This window comes from Bidens hawaiensis, unplaced genomic scaffold (genome assembly GCF_021521415.1).
Source record: "Bidens hawaiensis isolate Kalapana, Puna unplaced genomic scaffold, B.hawaiensis_p1.1 tig00016868_1, whole genome shotgun sequence".
In the NCBI taxonomy this organism is placed as follows: Eukaryota; Viridiplantae; Streptophyta; class Magnoliopsida; order Asterales; family Asteraceae; genus Bidens; species Bidens hawaiensis.
In genome coordinates, this window is record NW_027492558.1 from 1 (window position 1) to 14,841 (window position 14,841).

Sequence of the window (14,841 nt, forward strand, 5' to 3'; positions counted from 1 at the left end):
AGAAACTTGGAAGGACTAGAATTTGATTCTTGCAACTGTCCAGCCAAGTAGTTATTTTGCAGCTCAAAGAGAGACAACGATGGCAAGTACAAGAACCCATTTGGTAGTGATCCGCTTAGATAATTCTGTCACATTCGAACCCGACTGAGTGACTTGCACTTGCCAAGATCTTCTGGTACCCGGCCCGAAAAGAAAATTATCGAATAATATCAAAGTTTCTAGCTTCTGACCGAAGCAAAGAGACTTGGGGATGACTCCAGTGAGCTTATTAGTGGAAAGATCAAGCTGTTTGAGCTTACCATTCATTCCCAATAACGGCGGTATGGTTCCGGTGAAGTTATTATCCCAAAGACTAAGATTTTCGAGCTCTGGCAGCTCGGCAACGAACATGGAGACATCTCCATGCAATCTGTTCATAAAAAGATTCAAGATCTTGAGCTGTTTTACTGAAGATAACTCCAGAGGGACCTCACCCACGAGCTGGTTATTCGAAAGGTCCAGCGTCTGTAAGCTAACCAGATTGCTAAGCTCGGAAGGAATCGAACCAACTAAACGATTAGTCTGCAAGAAGAGAGTGTCTAACTTTGTCATGTTCCATATGTTATTCGGGATTTCGCCGTGTAATCCACAGTTTGATAGATCAAGATGAACCAAATTCACTAGTTTACCAAACTCCATGGGTATTCCACCATCAAACTGATTAAAATAACCCAAAAGAAGCTGGTTTAAACTAGTGAGGTTTCCAAGTTGGCTAGGTATGACACCCTTTAAGTCATTACCACCCAAATGCAAGAAGTTAACAGCTTAAGATCACCGTAAGATGCCGGAATTTCGCCCGAGAAGTAGTTCCCTCCAAGGTTCAAGTGAGTTAAGGTGGTTAATCCTGAAACACCCGAAGGAAGAGAACCCGAAAAGTTATTGTTATAAGCATCAAGAACTTGAATACTTGTCAACATAGTGAAATCAAACTCAAGGCCTCCACTAAACATATTGTTCGATATGTTAAGGAACCGAAGACTTTTTAGCTCATGGATTCGTCTAGGGAATGCACCGGAGAAATCGTTTCCATCAACCGAAAGGTGTTCAAGTGACCGGAGTTGACTTACTACGGGCGAAAGAGTACCCGAGAGGTTTAAGTTGGATATGTCAAGAGAGATTATTACAGAATTGGTGTGATCACAAGTGACTCCGGTCCAATTCGAACAAAGGGAGGCGTATTCGGAGAGGTTCCAAGTGATGAAACTAGATGTGTGATTCAAGACTCCAAATGATTGTTTCATAGAAACTAGGATTGAAGCTTGCTTTTTGAGTGAGTAATGAGAATGACAAGAAATGAACAAGAGAAAGAAGACAAAAATGAGGAATGGTAGCTTCATGTTGGAAGCAATGAGCAAAGTGATCAAGTCTTAGAGGAACTATATGCGGTTTGCTGAAGCATCCAAGACCAGATTATAGATGTTGTCGAGTAATGATAGCAACATTTGCTTTCATGCTGACAAAGGTCTGATGTTCGGTCAGTAAAGGGGTGGATACTTACAAGTATTATTCATGTAGCAAACAACATTTTAGATTTGTGTGACGTCCGTATATTCCTACATTTTTATTCATTTATATTATTTATTTTATTGGATTTAGTATCATCTTTAACTAAAGTAAAAGCAAAAGAAGAAGATGCACTTCCACTGCCAATTAATATACCTTTTCATCCACCAAATTTTCCTCCCATGGCTTTATTATCCTCACTCTCCATGGAACCCACACCTACAATTGTCCATACAACGTTACATAATAACTATTTTCATTACTTTATATCATAAAATAGCATATGTAACTTTTTGATGACAACACATATATGTGCGAGATATACGTATTTGAACAAGCAGTCATCATCTTCTGATAATGTGCCTTGGATGATCCATTTCAAGGTCAGGGTTAGACGTCCATGAGCCCATAAAGATCGTTTCCTACATGATTTTTGTGATTGTGATAGCAAGAGTGCAACACGTACATGCATTTGATCGAAAATCAAACGCATCATGAAAGCGAAAATTGTTGGACTTGGTTGAATTCACAAAGTTAAAAGTGAAGAGCCCTATGGAGGTGACAAAAGTATAGATTGAGAAAGATAGGAAACAAATGGAATGTTTTATTAAGGTGGGGATTTGTTGTATGGTGCTCATAGCCCACCATTATATAAAGCTCACTCGATTTTGCATGGATCTAGAAATTCATATGGTATATATAATCCACGTAAAGAAACTCGTATTTGTAATTTACAAACGCTTAATGTAGTTTGAGTTATTAAGTTTGGATTTCATGTTATAAATCTATATATTTGTCAAATTGGTTATGAACTTATGAGTGTACATTTCAAACTTTCATCACAATTGCATGAATGCATGTCATCCATAATTATTTGAAATCTCATAAATAAATTTAAACAATTAATTCATTGAAGAGGCTCTTGTGGCTTTAGGGCAGTCCAATAAAAAGAAAAAGAAAAAGGAAAAAGATAAAGTAAAAGCAAAAGCAATGTTTATATTCTACTACACTAAAGTTTGTTGGGATTCATTCTTGGCATGGCCCTATGTCTGTGTGGGTTTGGGAAACTAGTATTATGATGTGGTCAATGTTTTCTTGAAGACAGAAGCACCAAGTCTCAGAAGTTTGCAGAGCATATATTCATAATTCATGTTCATATCAAATAAAATTACTGTGTACAAATCCACCCCCACAAAACATGTTATATATTTATCTTATAAGATTCGTAAATAAGTAGTCACGTGTATCTACTTTTAATTACTTACCTAAGCACCAAATGTATTCATTTATAATGTGAATAATCATACTTACACAAATAACGATACATACATGATATATGTGATATCATGTGTCACATTAGTTGAAGTCGTTATTGATGGGAAAATTTTGATCAAATAAGTAAGGATGCTCAACTTAGTTGCGTACTTCATGGCTAAATGATCTGTATGTTTATGACATAACTATATATAATGGATAACGCACAAAAAATTTCTTTATTTTTTTCTTTGATATTTTCAATTATAAGTTCATACCCTTAATTCACTTGCTTGGTCATGAGTATGGGACAAAAGACATCTCCAAGTGAAAAGGAAGATAAAGAAAATCATAACAGGTGTGGTACCATGACTGCACATTATATATGATCAATAATGATAGATGATGATGATGATGATGAAACATAACCTATCATCACATTAGGAAACTTCTATCATCATAAATTCTTGCATGTGCAAATACATCATCATCAAATTCATCATCTTTAGGTCCATGCCACCAATTTGCTTGCTCTTTTTGTGGTTTTATGAATCAGCGTTCGCTAATACTTTACACAATTGTTAATACGACACTTCATCTACCAACTCAGTCATACCCGTTTAACTCATTTAGATATATTTAGATATATTAATTAGACTAGTAGCGTTCATCTTGCTAGATTACAAGTGTGTTTTAAGGGATGACGTCTTTTACACGAAAATATATGGATAGTGTTCAGGTTCATTAATACAACCAGCCAACTTGATATTTGCCACCCCTATCTTTAGCTTTTTGCATCTCGTTGTTAATTGTTAAAATATAAGAAATAATACAAGAAAATAAAGGAAAGAAAAGCAAGAGCACTACAAGGGCATGATTAAAAGTATTGATGCATCACTTTCAACCTCTAGTGAAGAATGTACTCCAATGGAAAAAGAAAAAAAAAGTATGTTCATCAGGCAGGAATAATTCTTGAATAAACACAACATATTCAAAGTCAGCACAAAAGACAGGCAAAAGTTAGTGTTTCCCGCTAATGTGAATTTCCTCGTGAGGCGTCAATGCTCTGCAGTAAATACGGTTAAACTAGCCGAGAGTTATGCAAACATAAAAGGAAATTGTTATTGAAAAAATAGGATGAGTCATGACATACCAGTCTTTTGAAAGATCTACTTTGGGCTGCTATATTTGCATTGTCATCGGGCTTGGCCCGATCCAAAGCCTGAAAAACAATGCATACATATTTTCAGCACACAAACTTGCAGATACATCGCATGTGTTATTACGATTACCTTCAAATCACAAGTTATATAATTGAGAAACATAAAATAGAAAGATGAATCACCTCAGTCTTTAGAGGTATAACACGCAGGCATGAGCCGCATGATATCTAAGGGGTGTTAGGATTTGTGTTTTAAAACTACTTTTTTCCGGTTATTGCAATTTAAGATTGTAGTAAATGGTTTTAAATTTCCGTTAATCTGATTATTTAGCAAAAAGACAGTTTCATGCCCAGTTGTAAGAAATTGATTCTTTTATCGTTAACTAAAATTACTTATTTACCCTTCCAACTGAAAGTGAAATTTACCTGGATTAATGATTCCACTCGACGTCTCATCCGAGTATGCATGAAACCTTCAGAACACTGTTACAAAACGCACAAAAAAAACATGAAATGTCTATTCATACAAAATGAAATAAAAAAATAAACATATTTACTGAAAAATACATAACCACTAATGTAGCGCCATTATCCAAAACCAAAACACATAATTTGAATCCATGCAGAAAAACAATAACTATTAGCAAAAAAAGGCGAAGAGTTAAGAGAAAAAAAAAGGCAGAAATCTCACCTTCACATGATAATTCACGTATGCATGAAATGTTGATAAGCTCCAAACGGTTTTGTCCAGTTTCTTTCCTTCCACATGGCGTGGAGAAATAACTGCATGTGTTAAATAAATATGCGATTAAAAATGTTCATAAACAAATAAACCAGCTATTAAAGTAGTTTCCAGCATTACCAAATGAAACAAAGCCAGCATTTGCAGATAAGGCTTGTTCAGGAGCATCCTTTAATTCATTTGGAGGGGAAGCAGACCACAGACAAGCAGGGGCATTATTAAGTCCAGCAGTACGTCTTGCTTCCACAAACTCCTATAAATACAATAGTATATGTTTCAATAAAGAGTAACAGTTTCTGAAAACATGTTGAGTTTAAAATAAACAAAGCTTAACCTGTAAGAATGATGCCGCAAGAACAGTGTCGATTGAATCACTGAATCTCATAGGAAACACCACAGTTGCCTTGTCTACCTGCCATAATAATTAATAAGTGATTGGTGGAATACCAGAAAACTGATCATGAGATTATGAACATTTCTATATGGAGAAACTTCAAAATACCCAACTGGAGGTAGCAGTAAAAAAGATATAGAAAAAAGAAGTGAGCATAAAATATCATGGAGTAAGAAGCAAACTTATTGTGTCCAATTACTTCTCACTAGTTACCATCAACAATCTTTGGGAAATCTTATATGGTAAATATTAAAATATTGAAACACCAAAAGTTCTAATACTTCTTGAAGAATTCATTGGCATCAGCTTGTAGAACCCCATAGCCCATTTAGATGCTGAAATTACCATATTTCTCATCTTCACATTGGCCGTAAATATATACTGAGATCACTGTCAAAACGCCATTGTGAAGAATATTATCACAAAACCTAAGCAGTTGATGCGGAAAAATATCGGATATCGGTCAAGGACCGATATCTTATCGTAGTGAGATATCGGTAATTTTAATATCATGTAAAATTCATATATATAACATTTTAACACTTATAATATAGTCTCCTACCATTAACAAATTAACCTTTTTCAAATTGCAAAACACTAACAATCGTGGCAAGCAAGAATTGATTAAGACTTAAAACACTAACATTGAACACCAAAAGTTGATAACTAAGACTTAAAACACTGATATCGGGAATATCAGTGATATATCGATCAAATATCAGTCCAATATCAGTCAATATCGCTGATATTATCCGTACCGATATTCATCATCATCGTACTCAGTATATCCCACCAATAGCAGAGCTATGGTAGGGTCTGAGGAGGGTAAGATGTAGACAGCCTTACCTCTACCCCGTAGGAATAGAGAGGCTGCTTCCAGTGAGACCCCCGGCTCGAAAGTAGTTTTACATCAAGCCTTGGACATAAGGCACATAACACTTAACCATCGGCACACCAGTAAATTGGTGCATGTACCTTGTCTTTCGGCTATCAACGCCACCACATGATGCCTGATTAACCTTCCGTCACTTTTAACGTTATTTTCACGAGATTAGTAAAATAACGTCAAAATTAGTGCAATTTCACTTTTGCCCACCCGAGGGTTCACACATATGTACACTATATGCGCGCACCGCAAACAGGGCGTTATCCGTACCGATATTCTGGCCGATATTTTGACCGATATTTCGCCAAGGGACCGATAACTGATATCTCGGTGATATCGACTGCATAGTCACAAACAATATAATATTCCAGTTTAATTTATGGATAACTAAAATAAAAACAAAAGCCCATTCTATTTCTATCTGTGGCCCTGTATTTCTCTATTCTTGATACTTTTTTATCAATTTCCTTCCTCCACTATTCATGTTACATTTCCTCTCAACCAATAGAAAACTAAAATGCACTGTTGTAAAAATCGTTTCTAGGCGGTAATTGCTACCTCGCCTATGCGATTTCAGCTAATCAGACCCGCTAATCGGTAGTCGGTCAAACTCAGGTCAAATAGGACCTTTTTTTAAAGGCAATCGGACCTAGGCTTTCTCATTGATTTGTTATGTTTCTGACTTTACATTTAATTGTTTATGTTTTAACTATACTACGTGAATTTTGAGGTATTTATGTGACCTTTGATATCTAATTTTTCAAAATGATATACATACAACTTTGAAACATTACATATAAAAATTCCAATCCGATTAATCCTGATTAATTCGCTAGTCGGTACCCCCACCGCCCGATTAGCGCCTAGCGAGTTCTACAACACTGCTAGCATGAAAGTGTGAAAAACAAAGATAAATCAGAGACTACCCGCATATACAAATCCATAAATATTGGTACCAGCCAGATAATACTAACTTTCACAATGTTCCAAAATATTCGCAAATATCTTATCTTCAGATGCTTATGTAACTAGTGTAATTAGTTCGTGAGGGTAAACTTTTCTTTCTCGCTAGTTGTTTCACAACTAGACTTGAGTTCTCTATTAAACTGATGGTGTTTGTTTGATCTTCATGATTCCGTTTTGTTTGGGGTAAATGATTGGATTTTTTAAGTTCTGTTTCTTGTTACTAACATCCATACCCGACTTACTGAACTTGTAGTGTATGAACTTAACTTTTAATTCACGTCTGTGTCTTGAGGCTCAATAAGAACTATGAAAGTGTATCTTTCCATTAGGACATACCAAAAGATACTAAACAAGTTAACTAGTTATTCTGGTTTGGGCGATTATGAATAGATCACCTAGATAACTGGGCTACACATTGCTTCTGAAAACACTACTAATTTTGTGTGACCTTTAAATAGGTTAACAGATTCTCTTGTGTGTGTCGATCTCCATCAACACCCCCTCCAAAACCCACCCACATTTTCTTCATGTGTAAGCTACTAAGCCACAACCGTGGAAAACAACAAATAGTAAAATCGGAGTGCTGAAGACATTTATTTTATCTTACAAGGATAGAAAGATGGAGGCATGAATAATATGTTAAAAGTTGATTGATTTGGGGGGGGATGGATATAGTTATTTGTATTTCCTATAAGCCACTAGCTACTTCCAAGCTCCAACCTAATTTGGAACTTTCCCTCAAATCAAGGTACTCCGGTACTCGCCCCTTTTGAAGTCTAGGTCAACAACCTCTAAAAAAAGTTGCTAATTGATTTTTCTGATCCTAGTTCTCTATGACCTTAGATTTCTTTACAAATTAAAAACCTACTAATTGGTAATTAAATCCTTCATAAGAAAGTTAAGTAAATATGGCTGGAATATATTCATGAGCTTAGATATCAAAATTATTTTAAGGCCCAATTTTGTGTGTGCATCACCCCTAAATTGGTACTTACTGTGTGCCACTGAAATTATGGAACTAGATTTGGGTCTCAACTGGCGAACTACACTGCACATTTCAAGAACATGGAAACAGAAAAAAAAATGTGAAGGCTAGGCCAACAGACCTTAACATCCCAATAAACTTTCTAAGGAGTGAAAATTTGGTTGCAAGCCCCGAAAGTACATAAGGTGTATAAATACCAGAAAACTTGCACATCTTGGGCATCATACTTCAACATTTTAGGCCAGTTTCATTACCCAAACAGTGGCAATTTCATCAAGCATCAAAAGAAATGATACATAATAATGATAGTTAATCCGATGTACGGAACTCCCTTTACTCTCATGATTAGAAAATGCATCTGAACATGAATGAAAAACATATACCAACTTAATTGATCCTCTTCATCGGATAATCAATCTAAAGTAGCTTTTTCATTACCATAATAGATGAAGCAAGAAAGAAATTACTGTACCTGTGGAACAAGGAAGAATGATTCATTTGGTCGGTGCACAAGGGAAATAAGCATTCCTGCATTGGAAGGCACAGTCCTTGAACCAAGGCGCTTCAAGATTACTCTTAGTGGGGCCCCCATCACTACCTCCCTTACAGATGCAATCTTTACCAAAAGACTCTGTTTATTCTCTGCACAATCCAGAAAATATTAGTCATGAACAGGCGCATGTTACTTTCTTAAAGCAGATATTATACCTTCATTTGGAGGAAGTTTGGACAGGTTAAGCTTAACGGTGAGATTAAAGCCGTCTCTTGGAGGATCAAGGATTTGAACAACAGTCCCGTATGCTGCTTTTATAGCCTCGATGGCTCCAAGTGGAAGCCCACTTGAGAAAGCAGTCTCTGGAGGTGGTGTCGGGAGTGATACTGACAGATGCAGAAGATGTGGATTCTTTATTGATGCCTGCAACAATATTTTTTTTTTTAAAAACAGCCCTATGAAGCTATATTTTCTTCCCATATTATTGATTTTTGTATCAAGAAAGCATGATATAGAGCAGGTAACCTGGATATGGTAACGAACATCATCAAATTCAACCCAGTGGCAATCCAACTCGACTCCTTTATCAATACTGTAAAACCAACATAATGAGGCAATGACTTTGTTATGCAATGGAGGGTATGCAATTGAAGCATAATAATAAATAATAATAATAATAATAATAATAAATAATAATAATAATAATAATAATAATAAGAAGAAAGGCAAAGGAGGGTGCTTTACTTACTTTTGAAGACGATTAGTCAAGATCTGTAGGAGATATCTTGAATGAGACTGAAGTAATATCATGGTCTATCCGATCACGCATCTCTCCGCATCTTTGAATTATGTTTTCGATTTCACTTCACATACAATACAATATTTAATCAGTGGATATTATTAAAGTTATCAATTAGGGATGGGATGGTGATGAAGATGGGTCGGGTTTAGGTATTCCCAAACCATCCCTAAATTCAATTCAATGGTATGAAATGATCCCAATTGTTAATTAATGGAAAAAACAACACTAACCGAGAATCAATCCAATGGAAGTGAATCGAGAGTGTTAAGCTGGAGTTTGCAAGTGGGTTTTTGGAGGAAAAGAATGATGACAGACGTAGGTGCGTACAATCGGAACAACAAGACGAAGACGAAGACGAAGACGACCGTATGAAATAATAATAATAATAATAATAATAATAATCCCAAATCAGGTTGTTTTTGCCCCTGTTTTCAAAAGAAACAAATACTGTCTGAAACGTAACACAAATGGAAGGGTCACTTTTCATAACATTCAATAGTATGTAGAGTACAAAATATGCATACCCTACCATACTTTATAAGTTTATTAAGTGTAGTTGTCTAGATCTACACATATTTCATACGAGGTAGTGATCCCTCCAACTACAAATGATCTTGATTATTTAACATTACCCTATTATACAATTGGGGCAGTGTCGGAAAGGCATTTACCCTCTAACGCAATTGTCATACACACCAAAGGGCAAACACACACCTCGAAGGGCTATATATGATCACATGGTCCAAAGTAGATATGGACTGTGTATTGGCTTATTATAACGTACTTTAAAAGCATGCATGCGCTTAAGAAAACTTACAACCCATTAGCCTTCCCATATTAGGATGTACACTACCCCTAAGACAGGTAAAAAGGAGGGTCTAGAACTCACCTGGTCTCTTGGATGTCCTAATCACAAAAAGATCCATTCCTAAAAAGAGCTTAAGTATATGCTCTCCAAGCTCATGTTTCACAAATTCTTGCGCACTAAGGTATTCGCTCATCAATTCCGTGCATGCTTTAGTACTCGCACCCACAATACTTGCATAATATAATTCTCGCACAACCTTAGTAATCTCATGATCAAAATTGTTTAGCTCTATGAGAGATCTACGCTAAGGTAGAAGCATATCCCATGCGACTACTAGTATACGCAACAACTACCTTCGCGATTACCAATGATGTGAATACTATTCATGCGATTACTAATCTTAATGCGTAAAGTTTTTATATATGAACTATTCTAAGTGAGTGCTATACGTAGTGATAACTAACCATGCAAGAACTTTGAGAAACCCTAAATCGAGCTGTATTGGTGGCTGGAATTGTGTAATCCTGTAAACATATCGTGATGATATTCCTCTATCTTGATTACCTCTCATTTTTTATAGAAATGATAGAAGTGGTTAGATGTGAGCCAAACAAGCAATCATAACACATATAAGATGGATAGAAAACTGAAAGCTAAGAAATATCATTAATCTTGAACTAGTTAACATTACTTTCATCCACCTCGGGTGAGCTCCTCTATTGTGGTGGCTCACATAAAAACCAACAATTAAATATGACAACCTAATGTCCTATTTATGGCTCCCAAGAGCTTTGTTCTCCAAGCTAAGATGCCCTTTGCGGCAGAACCTTAAAGTGTCTCCATGTGTTGGGCCGGCACTAGGAAGTGTCGCCCCGAAGCACGTAGGTGACATAGCCAATACTTTCGGCAATGTTGCCATGTGCTAGGCTAACACTAAAAGTTTGCAAAGAAGTGTCGCCAAAAGTGTGAAATGACCAGGAAATTATCAGGATCGTTTAACTGTTGATATCATTCTCAAACTAGACCCAACACAAGATATCGACTTTATGACACAGTAGGCTTCGATTCACATCATAGTGAAGATCACATGCAAAACCAATAACGAAAACACGTTCCTTAACCCGAAAACATACCTTAAACTGAACCGAACCTCTAAATATTAAACTAAGGATGTTAGAGATCATATTAACTAATTTCCACCTACAAATATTCACCAAATATGCTCTTCTACAACTTGGTACTGAAATCAGGACCAAAAACGAGAATTCTAACCTTCATTCCTAGTTTCTCTCTCTAACTTGTAAAACAGGTTTGATGAAATGAAGAAAGACGGGGTTAATTGATGGCTGATTATTAGGGCTCTTTATTTAATTTTAAGCGTTAATATAAAATGCCCTTCAAACTTTTAAAATTTTGTACCATTTATGTTATAGATGTGGAAATTTGAAGTCAAAGATAGGACGGAGGTATTGTTAATTTGTTGTAAATAAGGAATGTACGTAATAAAAAAGCTATAATTCTAGTATTAATATGTAATTCATTTTTACTAAGTTGAAATTTGAAAATAATAATTATATTTATTTTATAATAATTATATTTTTACTAATTCATTTACTAGTATTATAATAATTATATTTATTTTATAAAATTAGAATACACATGTATTGATCCCATTGAGGATTTCAATTGAATTTAAGAAAACAATAAGTTGGAAAACATACTTCGTTGAAATTTGAAAACATAGTTTATAATAATTATATTTATTTTATAAAATTAGAATACACATGTATTGATCCCATTGAGGATTTCAATTGAATTTAAGAAAACAATAAGTTGGAAAACATACTTCGTTGATAAAATCGTGAAAGTCTTAGAAGTAATCATCAAAAGGATAATAGACATGGATTATGGGAGACAAAATCTCTAGAAAAAGGGGTACGAGGGAAAATTTGTTGTCGAACTAATCAGTTGGGATGTGATTGTCTTTGAGAAAGTCATAGACTCCCACAAGGAATCATCGTAAGGATGGGAGGCGTGGATTTTGGGAGAGAAAATCTCAGACAAGTGGAATGCGAGAAAGTTATTGTCGGAATTAGAAAATAGTTAGTTGGGATGCAAGTGTCTTTGAGAAAGTCATCAAAGTCCCATAACGAATCATCAAGACGATGGGAGTATGAACTAATTATGGTAGAGGAAATCTCTAAACAGCATATGAGGAAAAGCTGCCGTCAGAATTAAGAAATAAATCGCATGGGTTACGATTGTCTTTAAGGAAGCCGTCAAAGTTCTAGAAGGAATAACCAAAACATTGGGAAGCATGGATTATGGGAGAGGGAATCTCTGGAAAAAGGTAGGAGGAAGCGTTGTTGGAATTAAGATAATAATCGATTGGGATGAGAGTGTCTTTGAGAAAGTCATTAAAGTCACACATGAAATAACAACGATGAGGAACACCAATTGTGGGTGGGGTAATCTCTAGAACAGGGTGTGTCAAGAACACTTAATTCATTAATACAAATGTTTTAGGTAAATTTGCATTTAAGACCGTTTCCCCTTCTTAGTTTTATAACCTTCCTAGGGTAAAAAAGGTCAAAAAAAATATTAAATTTAAAGAGCGAGATTTTACGTGTTTAATAATTTAAAAGAGTTTATACAACATAAAGCATAACTGAGTGTAAGACCTACAAAGATTACAATAATGACTTTAAACTTTGAAAGTCGTGTTAATAATCACAAGGGCGTATGATGGTGTATACAATGGTTATTTAGGGATGGACTTGTAACGCAAAAGCCATTTTTATATTATGGAAAAAAGTGTCACTAAAAACCAAAAGTTAATATGTAGTAGCAGGTTTAGAAAATGTCATTTATAAAATACTTTAGTGATAGCATTTTTACTAGCATAAAAGAAATATTAAATAGTTAGTAATTAAGTTTGGAAATTATAAAACGATATTTTTAAGATGAGATATGATTGAAAGTGTGTCAGTGAAATGAAAATTAATTCTTTTTTTTAACCCAATTTGAGACAAACCAAACACAATTATCTTTTTGCAAGTTGTAAATTTATACATTACAAGGGGTGAAAGGTAACATAAGAGAAACGCTAAAAGGTAGGCTGGACTTAAATTTTTACACGTTGCAGTGAATATTTACTTATTTATTACATTTAGATTAATTACAAATTAACAATTACTTTAATCAAATTTATATTATCAAGCATAGAGAACAACACATAATCCATTTTTTTTTCTTAAACGATCAAAAGCTACATAAGATATTACTAATAGATTCTTCATCACAACAATCCACAAAGACATGATAAATTATATTTGATAATTATGTGTTTAATTTGGAAAGAACTTTGAGTTTCTTTGACCAAATCCACACGGGCACATAAGCATAGTTGTTTAATAGTAAACAATGTAATTTATATACTTCATATGATATGGTCTTCAAATGGTGGTGGGACGGCTAAGTTATATATTCTATGTTGTATGTATGCTATAAAAGGCAATCAAGAAGCATATGAGTATACCAACACATTTCTTCTTTTCCTTAGCTTTCATATTGCATAGTGCAAACCATATAAAAGTATTGATGGCTTCTCAATTTCTTTTTCTTGGTCATATCATGCTCATAACTTGTTCTTTTTCCTTGGCATCAGACAATAGCCCGCTTCAAGATTTTTGTGTTGCCGACCCGAACGGCCCAGGTTTGTAAGTTGTAACACTTCCTTAGTTAGAACATTTTGCATTTAATCGTATCCTAATTGATTGTATCGTTATGGTTTCACCAGTGCTAGTGAACGGTTTTGCTTGCAAAGATGCAAAGTTTGTGCAGGCTAATGACTTCTTCTTTAGTGGACTGCATTTGATAGGAAACACCTCAAATGCGGTTGGTTCTCGGGTGACTCCTGTGGCAGTTGCTCAACTACCCGGTCTCAACACTCTTGGCATCTCAATGGCCCGTATAGACTTTGCTCCATGGGGTATAAATCCGCCTCACACGCATCCTCGTGCTACTGAAATCTTGATCGTCATTCAAGGAAGCCTTGAAGTCGGGTTTGTCACATCCAACCCAGGAAATCGTCTAATCAAGAAAGTACTTCAAAAGGGTGACATTTTCGTTTTTCCAGAAGGTCTCGTTCACTTTCAGAGGAATGTTGGACATGGCAATGCCGTTGCCATTGTCGGTCTAAGCAGCCAAAATCCGGGTGTTATTACAGTTGCAAATGCTGTGTTTGGAGCAAAACCAGATATCCCAAATGATCTTTTGGCCAAGGCTTTTCAGGTGGATGTGAAGGTGGTCGATGAAATTCAGTCAAACTTCTAGACTCCAAAATTCAGTCAAAATTATTCATGAAATTCATTTGATTTTCGAATTGTTTTGTTTTATTTATTTTTTCAATCAAACTTTATGAAAGGGAAAAAGGATTATTATTATTATTATTATTATTATTATTATTATTATTATTATTCATGATAATTTATAATTATCACTTGCCACATAAGAAGAATGTCTAAAGAAAACACTTTTTATACTTATAAAGGCTTTGGGACTGTCTCAAGATTGAGGGCCGGCGTAGGCCTATATTTTGTTTCTTGTTCACTAAGTTACTAAACACAATTAGTCTCTGTATATACCTGTTATTTAATTATAATTTTGTACTTGAGCTAATAAAGTGAAACTCTAGTTGTATTTGCATACGTCGATGTAGCCATGTAGGTTATCTTAACCGAATCACATTATTTCTTCTATGCCATTTATTTACAATTTTTAGCATTATATTCGTTTGTACGTCTGT

The 14,841-nt window shown here is 35.1% G+C and overlaps 2 protein-coding genes and 1 pseudogene across 2 annotated transcripts; 1 reads left to right on the forward strand and 2 right to left on the reverse strand.

The window, feature by feature from the left end:
* Positions 1–6: 6 nt before the first annotated feature.
* LOC143552375 (uncharacterized) lies at positions 7–1,542 on the reverse strand (annotated as a pseudogene).
* Positions 1,543–3,755: 2,213 nt separating this feature from the next.
* LOC143552376 (actin-related protein 2/3 complex subunit 2A-like) lies at positions 3,756–9,296 on the reverse strand. Its single transcript, XM_077042616.1, has 10 exons — positions 9,173–9,296; positions 8,950–9,016; positions 8,640–8,847; positions 8,404–8,573; positions 5,035–5,112; positions 4,821–4,953; positions 4,650–4,741; positions 4,385–4,441; positions 3,950–4,018; positions 3,756–3,862 (listed from the first exon to the last, which is right to left on the reverse strand). Exons 1-10 carry the CDS (start codon positions 9,232–9,234, stop codon positions 3,830–3,832), a joined length of 969 nt encoding a protein of 322 aa, XP_076898731.1. The 5' UTR covers positions 9,235–9,296; the 3' UTR covers positions 3,756–3,829.
* Positions 9,297–13,605: 4,309 nt separating this feature from the next.
* LOC143552377 (putative germin-like protein 2-1) lies at positions 13,606–14,479 on the forward strand. Its single transcript, XM_077042617.1, has 2 exons — positions 13,606–13,749; positions 13,834–14,479. Exons 1-2 carry the CDS (start codon positions 13,635–13,637, stop codon positions 14,367–14,369), a joined length of 651 nt encoding a protein of 216 aa, XP_076898732.1. The 5' UTR covers positions 13,606–13,634; the 3' UTR covers positions 14,370–14,479.
* Positions 14,480–14,841: the final 362 nt, after the last annotated feature.